The sequence below is a fragment of the Ranitomeya variabilis genome, chromosome 4, assembly GCF_051348905.1.
Source record: "Ranitomeya variabilis isolate aRanVar5 chromosome 4, aRanVar5.hap1, whole genome shotgun sequence".
In the NCBI taxonomy this organism is placed as follows: Eukaryota; Metazoa; Chordata; class Amphibia; order Anura; family Dendrobatidae; genus Ranitomeya; species Ranitomeya variabilis.
Window position 1 is genome coordinate 649,035,596 of NC_135235.1, and position 18,244 is coordinate 649,053,839.

An 18,244-nucleotide genomic window follows, 5' to 3' on the forward strand; every position below is an offset into this window, starting at 1 on the left:
TGTGCCATGTGTACGGAGCAACTTCCAGATGCAAATTGACCAAAAACCTGATATTACTCAAATTTTGGAATTTTTACAAAGGGGCCTAGAGATGGGCTTAGCCACTAGCACCCTCAGAGTTCAGGTTTCAGCTCTGGGGGCGCTATATAATTCTAACTTAGCCAGTAATCACTGGATATCTAGGTTCTTCAAGGCGGTTACCAGATCCAGGCCGGTTATCAAACAGAAAATAGTCCAATGGGACCTAAATCTTGTGCTCTCAGCTCTAACACAAGCCCCGTTCGAGCCTATTGATACTGTCCCAATCAAAATTCTGTCGGTCAAAACGGCCCTCTTAGTTGCCCTCACATCCGCAAGAAGGGTTAGTGATCTACAAGCATTGTCTAGACAACTTCCATATATGCAGTTTAGGGAAGATAGAGTTGTTATGAAACCTGACCCCCTTTATCTTCCAAAAGTTGCTTCAAAATTTCATAGATCCCAAGAGATGGTCCTACCTTCATTCTGTTCTAATCCCCCTAATGATAAAGAACATAGATTTCATTGTTTGGATGTACGAAACGAAGGTGTCTTCTCAAATACATTTCAGTAACAGACACCTGGAAAAAAGATAACTCCTTATTTTTATCCTACCAGGGAATTAGGAAGGGGCTTAGGGTACCGTTACACAAATCGATTTACCAACGATCACGACCAGCGATACGACCTGGCCGTGATCGTTGGTAAGTCGTTGTGTGGTCGCTGGGAAGCTGTCACACAGACAGCTCTCCAGCGACCAACGATGCCGAGGTCCCCGGGTAACCAGGGTAAACCGGGTTACTAAGCGCAGGGCCGCGCTTAGTAACCCGATGTTTACCCTGGTTACCATCGTAAATGTAAAAAAAACCAAACAGTACATACTCACATTCCGGTGTCCGTCAGGTCCCTTGCCGTCTGCTTCCCGCACTGACTGACTGCCGGCCGTAAAGTGAAAGCAGAGCACAGCGGTGACGTAACCGCTGTGCTCTGCTTTCACTTTACGGCCGGCAGTCAGTCAGTGCCGGAAGCAGACGGCAAGGGACCTGACGGACACCGGAATGTGAGTATGTACTGTTTGTTTTTTTTTACATTTACGATGGTAACCAGGGTAAACATCGGGTTACTAAGCGCGGCCCTGTGCTTAGTAACCCGATGTTTACCCTGGTTACAAGCGAACGCATCGTTGGATCGGTGTCACACACACCGATCCAACGATGACAGCGGGAGATCCAGCGACGAAAGAAAGTTCCAAACGATCTGCTACGACGTACGATTCTCAGCGGGGTCCCTGATCGCTGCTGCGTGTCAGACACAGCGATATCGCTGGAACGTCACGGATCGTGCCGTCGTAGCGATCAAAGTGCCACTGTGAGACGGTACCCTTAGGGTATCAAAAAATACACTAGCCAGATGGATTAGGGAGGCGATATCTCTTGCTTATACCGCAGGTGGCGTGGAAATTCCAGAAGGTATAAAGGCTCACTCCACTCGTGTGGTAGCCACATCCTGGGCTGAAAGAGCAGAGGTGTCGATTGAAGACATTTGTAAGGCGGCCACATGGTCTTCTCCATCTACCTTTCTTAAGCACTATAGATTAGATCTAGGTGGCTCCTCACGTTTGGGAGAAGGGTGCTGGAGGCAGTGGTCCCTCCCTAGTCACTTTTCACTTCTCTGAAAGTCTCTCGTTGTGCTGTCATGGCGACTGAATAAATACGTACGCTACTTAGCTGGTAGCAGTGTTTTTTCAGGAGCCATGACAGCACCCTTATATTCCCTACCCTCTTTGCTTATTGGGATTGACACTTCCTTTAGTTAATTCCTAAGTTTATTCACTGGGTGAATTGTACCATATTTTAATAGTGTTTATGTGCTACTAACCTAGAAGGTCCTTTCGTACTCTGTAATCCAACTGACGGGGGAATGAGGTGCCGCCCTTTTATGTCTGAGGTTTCCTGTCCCTGAAGGGCGGATCCCCTCTCTCGTTGTGCTGTCATGGCTCCTGAAAAAACGCTGCTACCAGGTAAGTAGCGTACGTATTTCCTATTTCTTGTCCTTTTATTCCCACAAGGTATAAACCGCTTACAGTGCCTATTTAGGATGTTCTTAAACATGTCCCATTTCTTATCTGTATTCTTATTTCTGAGGACATTGTTCCAGTCAGCCAGATTAACCCCTTCCCGACCTTTGACGCCACGTAGGCGTCATGAAAGTCGGTGCCAATCCGACCCATGACGCCTATGTGGCGTCATGGAATGATCACGTCCCTGCAGATCGGGTGAAAGGGTTAACTCCAATTTCACCCGATCTGCAGGGACAGGGGGAGTGGTACTTCAGCCCGGGGGGGTGGCTTCACCCCCTCGTGGCTACGATCGCTCTGATTGGCTGTTGAAAGTGAAACTGCCAATCAGAGCGATTTGTAATATTTCACCTAAAACACTGGTGAAATATTACAATCCAGCCATGGCCGATGCTGCAATATCATCGGCCATGGCTGGAAATACTGAAGTGACCCCACCCCCACCCCACCGATCGCCCCCCCAAGCCACCGATCTGTCCCGTAGTCCCCTCCGTCCTGTGCTCCGCTCCCCCGTCCTCCTGTCCGCTCCCCCCGTGCTCCTATGTCACCCCCCCGTGCTCCGACGCCTCCCCCCCCGTGCCCCGATCTCCCCCCCCTTATACTTACCGAGGCTCCCGGTGTCGGTCCATCTTCTCCATGGGCGCCGCCATCTTCCAAAATGGCGGGCGCATGCTCAGTGCGCCCGCCGAATCTGCCGGCCGGCAGATTCATTACAAGTACATTTTGATCGCTGTGGTAGGTTCTATCACAGCGATCAAAATAAAAAAAATAATAAATAAACACCCCCCCCCCTTTATCACCCCCATAGGTAGGGACAATAATAAAATAAAGAAAATATTTTTTTTTCTTTTTCCACTAGGGTTAGGGTTAGAACTAGGGTTAGAACTAGGGGTAGGGTTAGGGTTACGGGTAGGGTTAGGGGTAGGGTTAGGGTTATGGCATGTGCACACAGTGCGGATTTGGCTGCGGATCCGCAGCGGATTGGCCGCGGATCCGCAGCGGATTGGCCGCTGCGAATTCGTAGCAGTTTTCCATCAGGTTTACAGTACCATGTACACCTATGGAAAACCAAATCCGCTGTGCCCATGGTGCGGAAAATTCCGTGCAGAAATGCTGCGTTGTATTTTCCGCAGCATGTCAATTCTTTGTGCGGATTCCGCAGCGTTTTACACCTGTTCCTCAATAGGAATCCGCAGGTGAAATCCGCACAAAAAAACACTGGAAATCTGCTGTAAATCCGCAGGTAAAACGCAGTGCCTTTTACCTGCAGATTTTTCAAAAATCGTGCGGAAAAATCTCACACGAATCCGCAACGTGGGCACATAGCCTTAGGGTTAGGGTTGGAATTAGAGTTAGGGTTGGAATTAGGGCTAGGGTTGGAAATAGGGTTAAGATTAGGCTTGTGGTTAGGGTTACGGATAGGGTTAGGGGTGTGTTGGGGTTACAGTTGTGGTTAGGGTTGGGATTAGGGTTAGGGTTGGGATTAGGGTTAGGATTAGGGTTAGGGTTGGAATTAGGGTTACGGGTGTGTTGGGGTTAGGGTTGTGGTTAGGGGTGTGTTGGGGTTAGGGTTGTGATTAGGGTTATGGCTACAGTTGGGATTAGGATTAGGGGTGTGTTGGGGTTAGTGTTGAAGTTAGAATTGAGGGGTTTCCACTGTTTAGGCACATCAGGGGTCTCCAAACGCAACATGGCGCCACCATTGATTCCAGCCAATCTTGCGATCAAAAAGTCAAATGGTGCTCCCTCCCTTCCAAGCCCCGATGTGCGCCCAAACAGTGGTTTACCCCCACATTTGGGGTACCAGCGTACTCAGGACAAACTGGGCAACAACTGTTGGGGTCCAATTTCTCCTGTTACCCTTGCAAAAATAAAAAATTACTTGCTAAAACATAATTTTTGAGGAAAGAACAATTATTTTTTATTTTCACGGCTCTGCGTTATAAACTTCTGTGAAGCACTTGGGGGTTGAAAGTGCTCACCACACATCTAGATAAGTTCCTTCGGGGGTCTAGTTTCCAAAATGGGGTCACTTGTGGGGTGTTTCTACTGTTTAGGCACATCAGGGGCTCTGCAAATGCAACGTGATGCCCGCAGACCATTCCATCAAAGTCTGCATTTCAAATGTCACTACTTCCCTTCCGAGCCCTGACGTGCGCCCAAACAGTGGTTTACCCCCACATATGGGGTACCAGCACACTCACAACAAACTGGGCAACAAATATTGGGGCCCAATTTCTGCTGTTACCCTTGTGAAAATAAAAAATTGCTTGCTAAAACATCTTTTTTGAGGAAAGAACAATTATTTTTTATTTTCACGGCTCTGCGTTATAAACTTCTGTGAAGCACTTGGGGGTTGAAAGTGCTCACCACACATCTAGATAAGTTCCTTCGGGGGTCTAGTTTCCAAAATGGGGTCACTTGTGGGGTGTTTCTACTGTTTAGGCACATCAGGGGCTCTGCAAATGCAACGTGATGCCCGCAGACCATTCCATCAAAGTCTGCATTCCAAAACGTCACTACTTCCCTTCCGATCCCCGGCATGTGCCCAAACAGTGGTTTACCTCCACATATGGGGTATCAGCGTACTCAGGAGAAACTGGACAACAAGTTTTGGGGTCCAATTTCTCCTGTTACCCTTGGGAAAATAAAAAAAATTGTGGGCTAAAAAATCATTTTTGAGAAAAGAAAAATTATTTTTTATTTTCATGGCTCTGCGTTATAAACTTCTGTGAAGCACTTGGGGGTTCAAAGTGCTCACCACACATCTAGATTAGTTCCTTGGGAGGTCTAGTTTCCAAAATGGGGTCACTTGTGCGGGAGCTCCAATGTTTAGGCACACAGGGGCTCTCCAAACGTGACATGGTGTCCGCTAACGATTGGAGCTAATTTTCCATTCAAAAAGTCAAATGGCACGCCTCCCCTTCCGAGCCTCGCCGTGCACCCAAACAGTGGTTTACCCCCACATGTGAGGTATCGGTGTACTCAGGAGAAATTGTCCAACAAATTTTAGGATCCATTTTATCCTGTTGCCCATGTGAAAATGAAAAAATTGAGGCTAAAATAATTTTTTTGTGAAAAAAAAGTACTGTTTCATTTTTACGGATCAATTTGTGAAGCACCTGGGGGTTTAAAGTGCTCACTATGCTTCTAGATAAGTTCCTTGGGGGGTCTAGTTTCCAAAATGGGGTCACTTGTGGGGGAGCTCCAATGTTTAGGCACACGGGGGCTCTCCAAACGCGACATGGTGTCCGCTAAAGATTGGAGCCAATTTTTCATTGAAAAAGTCAAATGGCGCTCCTTCACTTCCGAGCCCTGCCGTGCGCCCAAACAGTGGTTTACCCCCACGTATGAGGTATCAGCGTACTCAGGACAAATTGGACAACAACGCTCGTGGTCCAGTTTCTCCTTTTACCCTTGGGAAAATAAAAAAAAAATTCGCTAAAAGATCATTTTTGTGACTAAAAAGTTAAATGTTCATTTTTTACTTCCATGTTGCTTCTGCTGCTGTGAAACACCTGAAGGGTTAATAAACTTCTTGAATGTGGTTTTGAGCACCTTGAGGGGTGCAGTTTTTAGAATGGTGTCACTTTTGGATATTTTCAGCCATACAGAACCCTCAAACTGACTTCAAATGTGAGGTGGTCCCTAAAAAAAATGGTTTTGTAAATTTTGTTGTAAAAATGAGAAATCACTGGTCAAATTTTAACCCTTATAACTTCCTAGCAAAAAATAAATTTGTTTCCAAAATTGTGCTGATGTAAAGTAGACATGTGGGAAATGTTATTTATTAACTATTTTGTGTCACATAACTCTCTGGTTTAACAGAATAAAAATTCAAAATGTGAAAATTGCGAAATTTTCAAAATTTTTGCCAAATTTCTGTTTTTTCACAAATAAACTCAGAAATTATCGACCTCAATTTACCACTAACATGAAGCCCAATATGTCACGAAAAAACAATCTCAGAATCGCTAGGATCCGTTGAAGCGTTCCCGAGTTATTACCTCATAAAGGGACACTGGTCAGAATTGCAAAAAACGGCAAGGTCATTAAGGCCAAAATAGGCTAGGTCATGAAGGGGTTAAGGGAATCTCTAAGCTGGTCAAACTTTGCCTTCCTAAAGTTGTGTTTTTGTGACTCCCAGAGAAGTCCCCTAGCGAAAGACAAGTGAAACTGTAGAATATTGTGGTTGCTATTTCCTAGATACCAGACAACCTGCAGATTTCTTATTCTGTCAAGTCTATTAGATAGTATTAGGTCTAAAAGTGCTGCTCCCCTGGTTGGATTCTGCACCAATTGTGAAAGATATTTTTTCTTGATTGTTAGCAGAAACCTGTTGTCTTTATGGGTTTCGCAGGTCTCTGTTTCCCAGTTAATGTCTGGGTAGTTAAAGTCCCCCATAACAAGGACCTCATTATGGGCTGCAGCTTCATCTATCTGCCTTAGTAGTAGACTTTCCGTGATTTCTGTTATATTTGCGGGTTTGTAACAGACCCAATGAGAATTTTTTTACTATTTTTCCCTCCATGTATTTCAACCCTTATGGACTCGACATCCTCATTCCCTTTGTTAATATCCTCCCTTAAAGTGGACTTTAGACAAAACTTTACATAAAGGCAAACCCCTCCTCTCCGATTTTTACGATCCTTTCTAAACAGACTGTAACCATGTAAGTTAACTGCCCAGTCATAGCTTTCATCTAACCATGTCTTTGTTATTCCCACTATGTCATAGTTACCTGTAAATATTTCTGCTTCTAGTTCTTCCATCTTGTTTGTCAGCCTTCTGGCGTTTGCGAGCATGCAGTTTAGAGGATTTTGTTTTGTTCCAATTTCATCCCTGTGGATTGTGTTTGAAGGAGGGAAAGGTAAGGGATGAAACAGAGAGGTTACATATTTTAGTTAAGATTGTGGTGACAGCCGGCGAGAGGGACTGAAGGAAGTGAGAGGGAATAGGGTCAGTGGTGCAGGTAGTAGGGTGAGAAGAAGTGAGAAGCCTGATAACTTTTATGGTTCACAGCAGATCACCGTGATAATTTCTCACTGTGAACTGCTGTGAAGTCACTGGGTTTGAACTGCGGTGACCTCATGACTGACTTTTTCCCACAATGCTGATGTCACCACAGTTCAGCCCGACTGGGAACGCAGCCTCACTGATGAGAGGTGAGAGGTAACCACAATGATGTCACCACTGGTCAATGATGCTAAGCTCGCAGCAGCTCATTCACCAGTAGTTCTCAGTATGAACGGTTGCATCTTGGCACCGTCCAGGTTGAAAACTATATATCCCCCAGACATGGATTATAGCATGGAACAGAACGACTGATAGGTGAGGGATATTGTTGTTTTTTTATTTTTGTTTTATGACAGGAGACAAGGGATTCAGTGGAACTAGGTATTAGGTGAGTATAACTATGTTTTTCCATTTTTACTTAAAAATAACAACTGTGTTTTGTTTTATTTCTAATAAAATACTTTATTCTGGCTGTGTCTTTATTTACCATATAACTATAGGATTAGTAATGGACAGGTGTCTTTTAGACTTCTCTCCATTACTAAGCCGTGGGCTTGATGTCACCTGACAATACAAAGGTGACTTCAACCCCACTTGCCACCGCTACAGGGCAATTGGGAAGAGCCGGGCAAAGCATCAGAATTGAACCTAATAGATTTGCTTTTCTGGGCTGCTCTAGGATGCTATTTTTAGGCTAGAGGGGTCAATTTCAATGGCCCCTTACCAGCCTGAGAATACCATCCCCCAGCTGTCTGCTTTAGCAAGGCTGGTTGTCAAAAGTAGGTGAGAGCCCACTCCATTTTATTACATTATTTAAATAAATAAAAAATACGGTGTGGGGACCCCTGTATTTTTGATAACCAGCCTTGCAGAAGCTGACAGCTGAGGGTTGCAGCCACCAACTATGAGTTTTGCCTGGTTTGTTATAGAAAATACAAGGGAACCCAAGCTGGATGTTTTATATATTCATATATGTTTTTAATATTTATAACACAGGCAGCCACTCCTGCTGTCACTGGTATTAGGGCAACAGGTGTAGGCTGATGAGAGTAATAGTCCCATCAGCCACCGTCTGCTGTTATTGTGATCACTTGAATACTTTGAACTTTGATCGTTCTCCCTGATCACCATCAGAGCAGGGGAGAATGATGAGAGCAGTCTTCAGCGCCGGGGAACAGTGCTTACTGTACCGCTTCTTCCCTGGGGCCCGTGCATGAGGTACTGATGCAGCACACAGTTGCCACACGTGTGCCGCAAGTATTAGGCTAGGTTCACATTGCGTTAGGGCAATCCGTTTAGCGCTAGCGGATTGCGCTAACGCAATTTTTTTTTCGGGGTCGCGTTAACGTCACAAAAGAACGGCACATCGCTAGCGCGAGCCGAAAAAGGCACGCGCTAGCGATGCGCTACAGGCGAAATTTACATTGCTGTCAATGGGTGCGCTAACGGACCCGTTGCACGGCGTTAATTGCGACGTTTTCGCCGTGCAACGCTGTCCGTTAGCGTGCACACATTAACGCAATGTGAACCTAGCCTTACACACACACACAGACACTGTTATCTTTGATACTGTTTTTTTCCGGTACCAGAAATATTAGGACGTGTGAAACCGGCCTAACATGTATGAAACGTTTTTTTTTGTTCTGTAAGGGTATGTTCCCATGGTCAGTAAATGCTGCGGGTTGGACGCCGCATACATTCGCAGCATCCAACCTGCAGTGTCCAGATGTTACAGTATAGTGGATGGGATTTCAAGAAATCCCGTCTCCACTATGCGGCCAGAGACCCCTGCGCATCACCCGCGGAGACGGACATGCGGCACGTTTTTCCAGACTGCTGCATGTCAATTTATCTTGCGGAGGCTTGCTTCTCCGTAAGATAAATGTCACCCATACAATGTAATGGACGCGGTGATTCCGCACGGTTCAATGAACACATGCGGAATCACCTGCGTTCAAAAGCCGGTAGTGCTTTGGACTTTGCGGACATGTGCTGCTTCCAAAGCGATTCCTGACTGTGTGCACATACCCTAAATGTTATTCCTTGCTGATGAATGAAAAAAACTAATGTCATATGGATGGCAAACTTAAGACGATAGAGATGAAAGTCTTTTTTTTCTGGCTACGTAGTTATATAGGTTGAAAAAATGCAAAGGTCCATCAAATCAGCCTTTCTCCATCAGTTCTACATACTCTATTATGATTACTAATAACCTACAATGTCACTCATTGTGATACAAGCATCCAGCCCTTTTTTAAATGTTGATAGGCTATGTGCACACATTTTAGATTTTGATGCGGATCCGCAGCCTTTTTTAGAAGCATGGAATTGCATCATATTCGCAGTGTAGTGCACAAGCAATGTTAGTCTATGTTAAATTGACATTTGGTGTGCACATGCTGCGGAAAAAAATGGGCAAAATCGAAGCATGTTTTTTTTCCGCAGCATGTCGATTCTTTTTGTGGATCTGCAGCTTTTCTGCACCCATTGACTTCCATTGTGTCAGGCCAATCCACAGCAAAACCGCAGGTTTAAAAAAGATCTGCTAATTTGATGCGGATGTGCCTACAAGAAACGCTGCAGAGCGGGAGGGGGAAGAGTTTGTGGGCGGAGACTGTGTGGGCGGAGACTGTGAGCAGAGAAGATGTACGTAGCTGTGTGTGGGTGTTTGTGTGCATCTGTGGGTGGGTGTGTGAGTGGGTGTGTGGGCTGTATGCAGGCTGGCATCGTCCGATGGGACTACTAGCCCCATCCGGCTATACCTGCTACAGTGACAGGTAGCCGGATGATGGGACAGTAGTAGTCTGTGTACAAGTGTAAAAATAAAAAACACATACACACACATACACATACAGTACATACTCACCAATCACCTAGTCCCTGAAGCCCTCGATCACCTGGAAAAAAATACTAATAAAAAACCAACAGTATACTCTCTGATCCGATGTAATCCATGTAATAATGAGTGTCCCACGACGATGTCCCATGGAGAGCTGTCACATCGGCAGATGCGACCGCTCTCCATGGGCACAGGAATACAATGATGGAAGATATCCTTCCGCACTGTATCCCTCCGCCCCTGTGAGTACACTATAGTTCATACTGTCACTTGCGGCAATGCTGTGGGAAAATTCTCACGCAGCAAGGCTGTAAAGTGAAAGACCATTGAACCCTCAGTGATAAAACTGCAGGAGCCATTGTCTCCTGTCAGTGTGTCACTGGAGGCCTATAAAGCTGTCACATCTGATGTGACAGCTCTATAGGGAAGATCGTCATGGGACACTTATTTTTAATTGGACTGCGTCGGTCGGACCAGGGAGTATTTGTGTTGGTTTATTATTTTTTCTTTTTTTCCAGGAGATCGAGGGCGTCACATGGATTGGCAGAAAAATAAAGATGGCAAAACTGTGTAGTGTTTTATTTCATTGCAATACTTTATTCTGGCTGTGTGTTTATTTAACCCATTAACAACTACAGATGCGCCATTTCTGGCGTGGCTGAGTGCTGGTGTTTGTAGCCGGGGGGGGTTAATATCTATGGTCCTTTCCTAGGCTATTAATATCAGCCCGCAGCTGTCTGCATAGCCTTTTCTGGCTATTAATTATAGGGGGACCCCACGTCTTTTTTTTTGGGGGGGGGGGGGGCCAGTAAGGCTAAATATACAGTTGCGGGCTGATATTCATAGTCTGGGAAGATCCTTGGGTATTAACCCCTTCCCAGGCTATAAACATCGGCCCCTAGTCGCTGGCTTTCCCTCTCTGATGCAGAAAATTGTGCGGGAGCCCATGCCATTTTTTTATTCAATTTTTCAATAAATTAAACATATTGCATTTAAAGCTAGGGTCACACTTGCAACAAACTTGCACGAGTCTCTCACATCAATACCCGGCACTGCCGCCGGCACTCGGGACCGGAATGTGCGGCTGCATGTATTTCTATGCAACTGAACGCTCTGGTCTGGTGCCAGTGGCAGTGCCGGGTATTGAGATGCGAGACTCGTGTGAGTTTCTCACAAGTGTGACCGCGGGCTAATGCAGATTTTGTGTGTGTGTGTGTCTTTATTTAACTCTTTATGTACCATTTTATTATGTTTATTACTAAACATCGGGCTTGGTAGGTATATCTATATATAGATATACTGTATCAATCTATCAATATATTTATAGCCATATCTATAGATAAATATATCTATCGATATATCGATAGATAGATATATCTATAGATAGATAGATAGATAGATAGATAGATGGATATATCGATAGATAGATAATATAGATAGATAGATCTATAAATATATCTATAGATAAGATAGATACGGTATATCTATAGATCAATCTATCTACAGGGTGGGTCATTTATATGGATACACCTAATTAATTTGCGAATGGTTGGTGATATCAACTTCCTGTTTGTGGCACATTAATATATGGGAGGGGGAAAATTTTTCAAGATGGGTGGTGATCATGGTGGCCATTTTTAAGTCGGCAATTTTGGATCCAACTTTATTTTTTCCAATGGGAAGAGGGTCATGTGACACATTAAACTTATTGAGAATTTCACAAGAAATACAATGGTGTGCTTGGATTTAACGTAACTTTATTCTTTCATGAGTTATTTACAAGTTTATGACCACTTATAAAATGAGTTCAGAGTGCTGCCCATTGTGTTGGATTGTCAATGCAACCCTCTTCTCCCACTCTGGACACACTGATAGCAACACCGCAGAAGAAATGCTAGCACAGGCTTCCAGTATCCGTTGTTTCAGATGCTGAGGTCATCTGAAGGCAATTGTCTATGCTGTGAAGATATGAGATGTGCAGTGGTCATAAACTTGTATAATGGTCATATCTAGCTATAAATATATCTATCTATTATCTATCTGTCTATCGATCTATCTATCTTTCTGTGTGTAAACATTATTCTTCAATGAAGTATGTATATGAAGAGGTTGGACAAGAAATGACATCACAATTCTTTTTTTGTTGTTCAATAATAGATCTTTATTTAGCTTTCAAAAAGGCATACAAATCTGCATGAAAAAAACGCATGAAAATCAGCATCAAATCTGCGGATTTTTGGGTTTTCATGCGGCCCGCGGGAAGGTCCCCGGAGTACTTGATGCCCGGGAGGCAGCCGTATCCTGCTGGCTACCGGCCCTTTAACTCCAAGTGCACAGCACGCAGTGTTCATCACAGAATGCTGTCTGCCCTACATATGAATGGTGTCATCAGGGTGGGCGGGGTTAGCGACAGTGAGGGCATGGTTAGCTCTCCCGTCCTCCTGTCCTGGAAGAGGAGCTGCTGCCTGCCAGAGAGTCCAGAGCGATCTCTGTGCTGGCAGCTCTGTGTCTGCAGGTGATGTCTCTCAGCTATGTGCCCACTGTGATCTCTGTGCCACAATATGATCTCTTTGCTCCCCCAAATATAAGCCCCTGTAATCTCTGTGCCTCCCAACTATGTGATCCCTGTGCCCCCCAGCGATGTGCCCCCTGTGATCTGTGCCCCCGCTTTGTGCCCTAATATGATCTCTTTGCTCCCCCAACTATACGCCTCCTGTGATCTCTGTGCCTCCCAGCTCTGTTCTCCATGTCATCTCTGTGCCCCTCCTGTGATCCCTCTGCCCCCATTTATGTGCCCCCTGTGATCTCTGTGCTCCCCCCGCTATGTGCCCCAATATGATCCTTTGCTTCCCCAACTATAAGCCCCCTGTGATCTCTGTGCCTCCCAGCTATGTGCCCCCATGTCATCTCTGTGCCCCTCCTGTTACCCCTGTGCCCCCCAGCTATGTGCCCCTGTAATCTCTGTGGCCCCCGCTATGTGCCCCAATGTGATCTCTTTGCTCCCCCATCTCTAACCCCCGTGGTCTCTGTGCCTCCCAGCTATGTGCCCCCATGTCATCTCTGTGCCCCCAGCTATGTTCCCCCTGTGATCTCTCTGCCCACCGCAGCTATATGCCCCCTGTGATTTCTGTGCCCCCATCTATGTGCCCCCTGTGATCTCTGTTCCCCTTGTGATTTCTGTGCCCTCCACCTATTGTACCCCTCTGCAATATTTGTGCTCCCATGTGATCTGTGCCCCCTGTTATCTCTGTCCCCTCCAGCTATGTGCCCCTCCGTGATCTCTGTGCCCCCTAGCTCTGTGCCCTCCTTTGATCTTTGTGCCTCCCTGTGATTTCTGTGCTCTCCAGCTATATGCTCCCCTGTGACTTACAAATGGCCATCGGCTGGAAAAATGTTCCCCAACCCCCTGTCTTATAGTATTTGACATTATTGTCTCTTGCGTTTGGCATTCCGCTGTCTTACTGCTCTAAATGTGAAGACGTTTTTTACATTTAACTGCCGGAATCACCTTTCCTCCATCCATAAGGAATATTCAGTGGTCCTTTGTACATTCTTTGGAAGGAATAAGTCATGTTCCAGTCCTTTTGTATTGCCCACACAATGTACTTATGGTTGAAAATCAGATGGGTTTTTTTTGTACGGTTGTGTGAACTTGGCTTTACGGTGAGATGGTGATCTGTTTTACCACAAAAGTTGTAAGGTTGTTGTACACATTAAAGGGAACCTGTCACCCCGTTTTTTAGGTATGAGATAAAAATACTGTTAAATAGGGCCTGAGCTGTGCATTGCAATAGTGTAGTTTGTGGACCCCGATTCCCCACCTATGCTGCCGAAATACGTTACCAAAGTAGTCGTTTTCACCTGTCAATCAGGCTGGTCTGGTCAAAAGGGCGTGGTGTCTTCCCCCAGATTTTGCTTAGTTTTCCGTTGGTGGCGTAGTGGTGTGCGCATGCCCAAGGTCCCGAATCCTCTGCCAGGGGATTGAAAAGAGCGCGATGTTCGCTAATTTCATTGGTGATCGGTGGGCGCGGCCATCTTCCTTTGGCCGCGCGTGCGCAGAAGCGGCGCTCTGCTGGCCGCGGCTTCAAGAAAATGGCCGCGGGATGCCGCGCGTGCGCAGATGGATATCGCGGTGGCCATTTTCCTGAAGCCGAGATGCGAACTCTGCTTCAGGAAAATGGCCGCCGCGATATCCATCTGCGCACGCGCGGCATCCCACGGCCATTTTCCTGAAGCCGCGGCCAGCAGAGCGCCGCTTCTGCGCACGCGCGGCCAAAGGAAGATGGCCGCGCCCACCGATCACCAATGAAATTAACGAACATCGCGCTCTTTTCAATCCCCTGGCAGAGGATTCGGGACCTTGGGCATGCGCACACCACTACGCCACCAACGGAAAACTAAGCAAAATCTGGGGGAAGACACCACGCCCTTTTGACCAGACCAGCCTGATTGACAGGCGAAAACGACTACTTTGGTAACGTATTTCGGCAGCATAGGTGGGGAATCGGGGTCCACAAACTACACTATTGCAATGCACAGCTCAGGCCCTATTTAACAGTATTTTTATCTCATACCGAAAAAACGGGGTGACAGGTGCCCTTTAATGTTATTGAAACCCACCATTTTAAGTTGGACATGGTATTGCTATAGTGTGAATGAAGATGTCCCAGTTTTTTCCTGAAAGAAGATGTCAGGAAAAAGAGGAATTTGGCTTATAGTTTTCAACATACAGTACTTGATTGTTTTGTGTGGAAGGGTTAAACCTTCCATTCTCAGAGTGGTCAGTAGGGGGCCAACCTAAAGCGTGTGGTAAGACTTAATCTGTTAATTATTGAATTGTGCTATATGCTTTGCAACTTGTATGACTTTTTTGTACATAAATGTTATAAAATACGAAGGTAAATTATATAACAAAAATGTTAAAAAAAATCTCACTTTTATTTTTGCTAGGTGATCATATAAGAAGCTTGAAAAAATATGGGATATCTACAGATTTTACAGCCGATCACCGTGGTATCACACAAAATACAAATCAACAGCAAGTCATTGCCCCATCTATACCTGCAGCCACTCACAACATGTATAAATTATGTTACCCTGTCCAACTGGTCTTTGTTCCTAATTCACCACAGACTGTTAATCAAATTAAAAATGAAAGTAAGAATGTTGAACATCAAAGAATTCAAACGGGAGGGACTTCATATTCATTTTTTCAAATGACATGTGTTCCAAAGACATTCTCATGTTCCGAATGTGGGAAATGTTTTGTAAATCAATCAAGTCTTCTTTTACACCAGAGAATTCACATACGGGAGAAGCCCTTTTCATGTTCTGAATGTGGGAAACGTTTTAAACAGAAATCTGATCTTGTTGCTCATCAGAGAATTCACACAGGGGAGAAGCCATATTCATGTTCAGAATGTGGGAGATCTTTCAGCCAGAAAACACATCTCAATAGACACCTGAGTGTTCACACCGGAGTGAAGCCGTATCCATGCCTTAAATGTGGGAGATGCTTTGCTCAGAAATCAGTTCTTGAAATGCATGAGAAGAAGCACACAGGGGAGAAACCGTTTTCATGTTTAGAATGTGGCAAATGTTTTCCCGCGAGAACTCATCTTACTAAGCATCTGAAAATTCATATAGGAAAATAACAATTCTCCTTTTGGTACACATTTGTGTTATTGACAAGTGAAGTAATAAAGCATACATCAATTATAGTCAAGTAATGTTACGTTTCATACATTACAAATGGAGCAAAATGTCAGTCCCTAAATAATTATTAAAAATTATTTGCAGTTACCAATAAACAACTTAATTCCAAAATCTAAATAGCACCCAGGAAACACAGCTATATATCAGTCAGGTCTCTACAATTTATAACATTAGTAGATATAACTACATTTCAAACTTCTGTTTGGCAATCATTAATAACTGTTTGTTAGAAAAATGTTGGGCTATCTTTCTTTTTTTTTTATTCTTTACATACATACCTCAGAGTCTGGAAATCAAATCACCTTAGAAAGAATATCTGTTATTACAGTCCAATAAGTGTGACTACACGAACAGTACCATACTTGACTCCATAAACTTTGTGTGCACCTGCAGTAGCATACATGACATTTTGATGCCCAAACTCTAACCACTTTGAAAGGCCCCATTCAAATGTCTGGGGGGTTTTTTGTGTCCCCTGTTCATCCCCTTTTAACCCCTTAATGACCGCCAATACGTCTTTTTACTGACCTGCTGAGATAAAAGAGAATAGCATCCCCATACAGGTGACAATCCAGCAGCTGTCGGCTGTACAATATAGCGGACAACTTGCTGCATTAGTCATGATCAGTGTTGGGACCGTTCATATCTGTTTAACCTGTTTAATATCTGCTGTCAGTAGTGACCTTATCATATAAATGGTTAACAAACTGTGGGGGCTTCCTCTTTATCCCTATTGGCACTCTGAGATCATGATTGTGTGGTCCTGATGTTTGCCATAGCAAATCATGACCAAATAGCGGCCGTAGAGTCTGCTGACTACAGCGGCCTGTTCAGAAGTTAGCGACATTTAGGTGGTAAAAATCAACTTTTTCTTTCCTGTTATGTCACTTTGCATTAATTCCTGAAAAACACCTGAAGGGTAAATAAACTACCTGACAGCAGTTTTCAATATGTCAGGGGGTGCTGTTTTTAAAATGGTATCACTTTTGGGGGTTTTCCAATATATAAGACCCTCAAAGTTACTTCAAGCCTGGATAGGTCACTAAAAAAATAAATTTTGTAAATTTCCTTTTGTTATAGAAGGGTTAATAGTTTGCCTTTAAGTGCCTTTTGCCTTTAAGTGTTAGAATTACTAAAATCTGTTAATGCAGTAGTCTGATGGTCTCCCCTTCAAGGAGACTACACTTCTTATCATGTATGTTCTCAATAGTCAGTCACAACATGTTTTTGGTACGTTGTGAGGAATAAAGGTCAGTATGACCCTGGGTGATGGTGGGGGCTACATGAATTACATTGTGTGTTACATTTGTTGTAAATGGTATAAAATACTGCATTTTGCTGCATTACATCAGATAAAAGTGACTTGCTCACAGGATATGTGTGAGGTGTCTTTTTGTCTCCAAGCGCGCTTGTAAAATGACGGGCGTAACTACCTGACTTGGCTCTCACTGGTGATCTGTCAGCTGACATTGGGTCAGATCGAAAACAGCTATGACAGTTTTGGCGTCCGAACGGGGGCCGTGGTAACCAGCCTATTCGGAATCCGTATGTGGGAGCTTCCTGAGAGATTGGACATGCAAACACCAGCTGCAGCAAGGTGAGAAATGTTATTCTTACAATCTGTTTTTCACCTGCAATCTCTCTTCTTGATCTGTCCATACCTCTGGGTAAAAGGCTGCCAACACGGTTCAAAGAATCCACATCACCAGTGAGTTTTGTGTTTTGTCTGTTTATGTCCGTATGAGAGTTGAATAATAGAGTAATAAGATGATAATTGTTATCTGTATTATTTGTCAATATCCTAATTGGTTGTGCATTTGTTTAGTGTGTGTGTAATACAAGAGCTGGGATAGGCTCTGTGCAGTGTTGTTATTTTGGTCATTTTGGATTGGCAGTACATTATATGAAGCTGTATTTTGTATAAGGCCGTGGTTTATGTTGTTTGGCCTTAAAGTGCTTTCAGAGTGTCAGTGGACACTGCTGCAGTTTTATTTATATAGAGTTGTGTTAATTCCAAAGTGCAAAATAGGCAGGCTGTGTGAGCCTTGTATGTATGTATGTCAATGAGAACCTCTGAATGAGATAAGAGGTGGAGTGATTGAGATAAGGGATTTTCTTCTTGTAAAATCAACTGAAAAGTGAAAGAAAAAAAAAAAGGAAAAACAATCCCTGAATGAGCATGTATGAATGAGTGATCACATAAGTATCATTACTTATCTAACTGCTGCTGAAGGTACAGGATGAATGAGTTGTGGATATTTTTAATGTACATTTGATTTGCATCTGAGATTCAGTGAGACCTGTGCTGTATATGGTTTGATACTGGATGTGTGTCTATGTGTGTTTTGGCCGGACGCGGTCAGAATCAGCTTTTTCAAGTTATGCAGTGATTTGCCTGTATAGAGAAACTGTTTTTAATTCCGAGAGGATGAATGTTTGAATGTTTTGTAGAGATTAAGTCTGAAAACTGCTGCAATCCGTTTCTGTGCTGAATACCAGATGGGAGGAGGGAGTCGAACCCCTGCGCGAATTGTTTGTGGTTTCTCCTCTCTTCTCCTTATCTGTGCTGCATGCCAGAG

General features: G+C 44.3%; 1 protein-coding gene across 1 annotated transcript in view; it reads left to right on the top strand.

Annotated features, from left to right (window-relative positions):
* Positions 1-17,258, top strand: part of LOC143766156 (gastrula zinc finger protein XlCGF66.1-like) — a 64,741-nt gene extending 47,483 nt beyond the window's left edge. The window contains exon 6 of the mRNA XM_077253622.1: positions 14,901-17,258. Within this exon, the coding sequence (XP_077109737.1) occupies positions 14,901-15,604 (704 nt within the window). The 3' untranslated portion in view covers positions 15,605-17,258. The remainder of the gene's footprint in view (positions 1-14,900) is intronic.
* Positions 17,259-18,244: the final 986 nt, after the last annotated feature.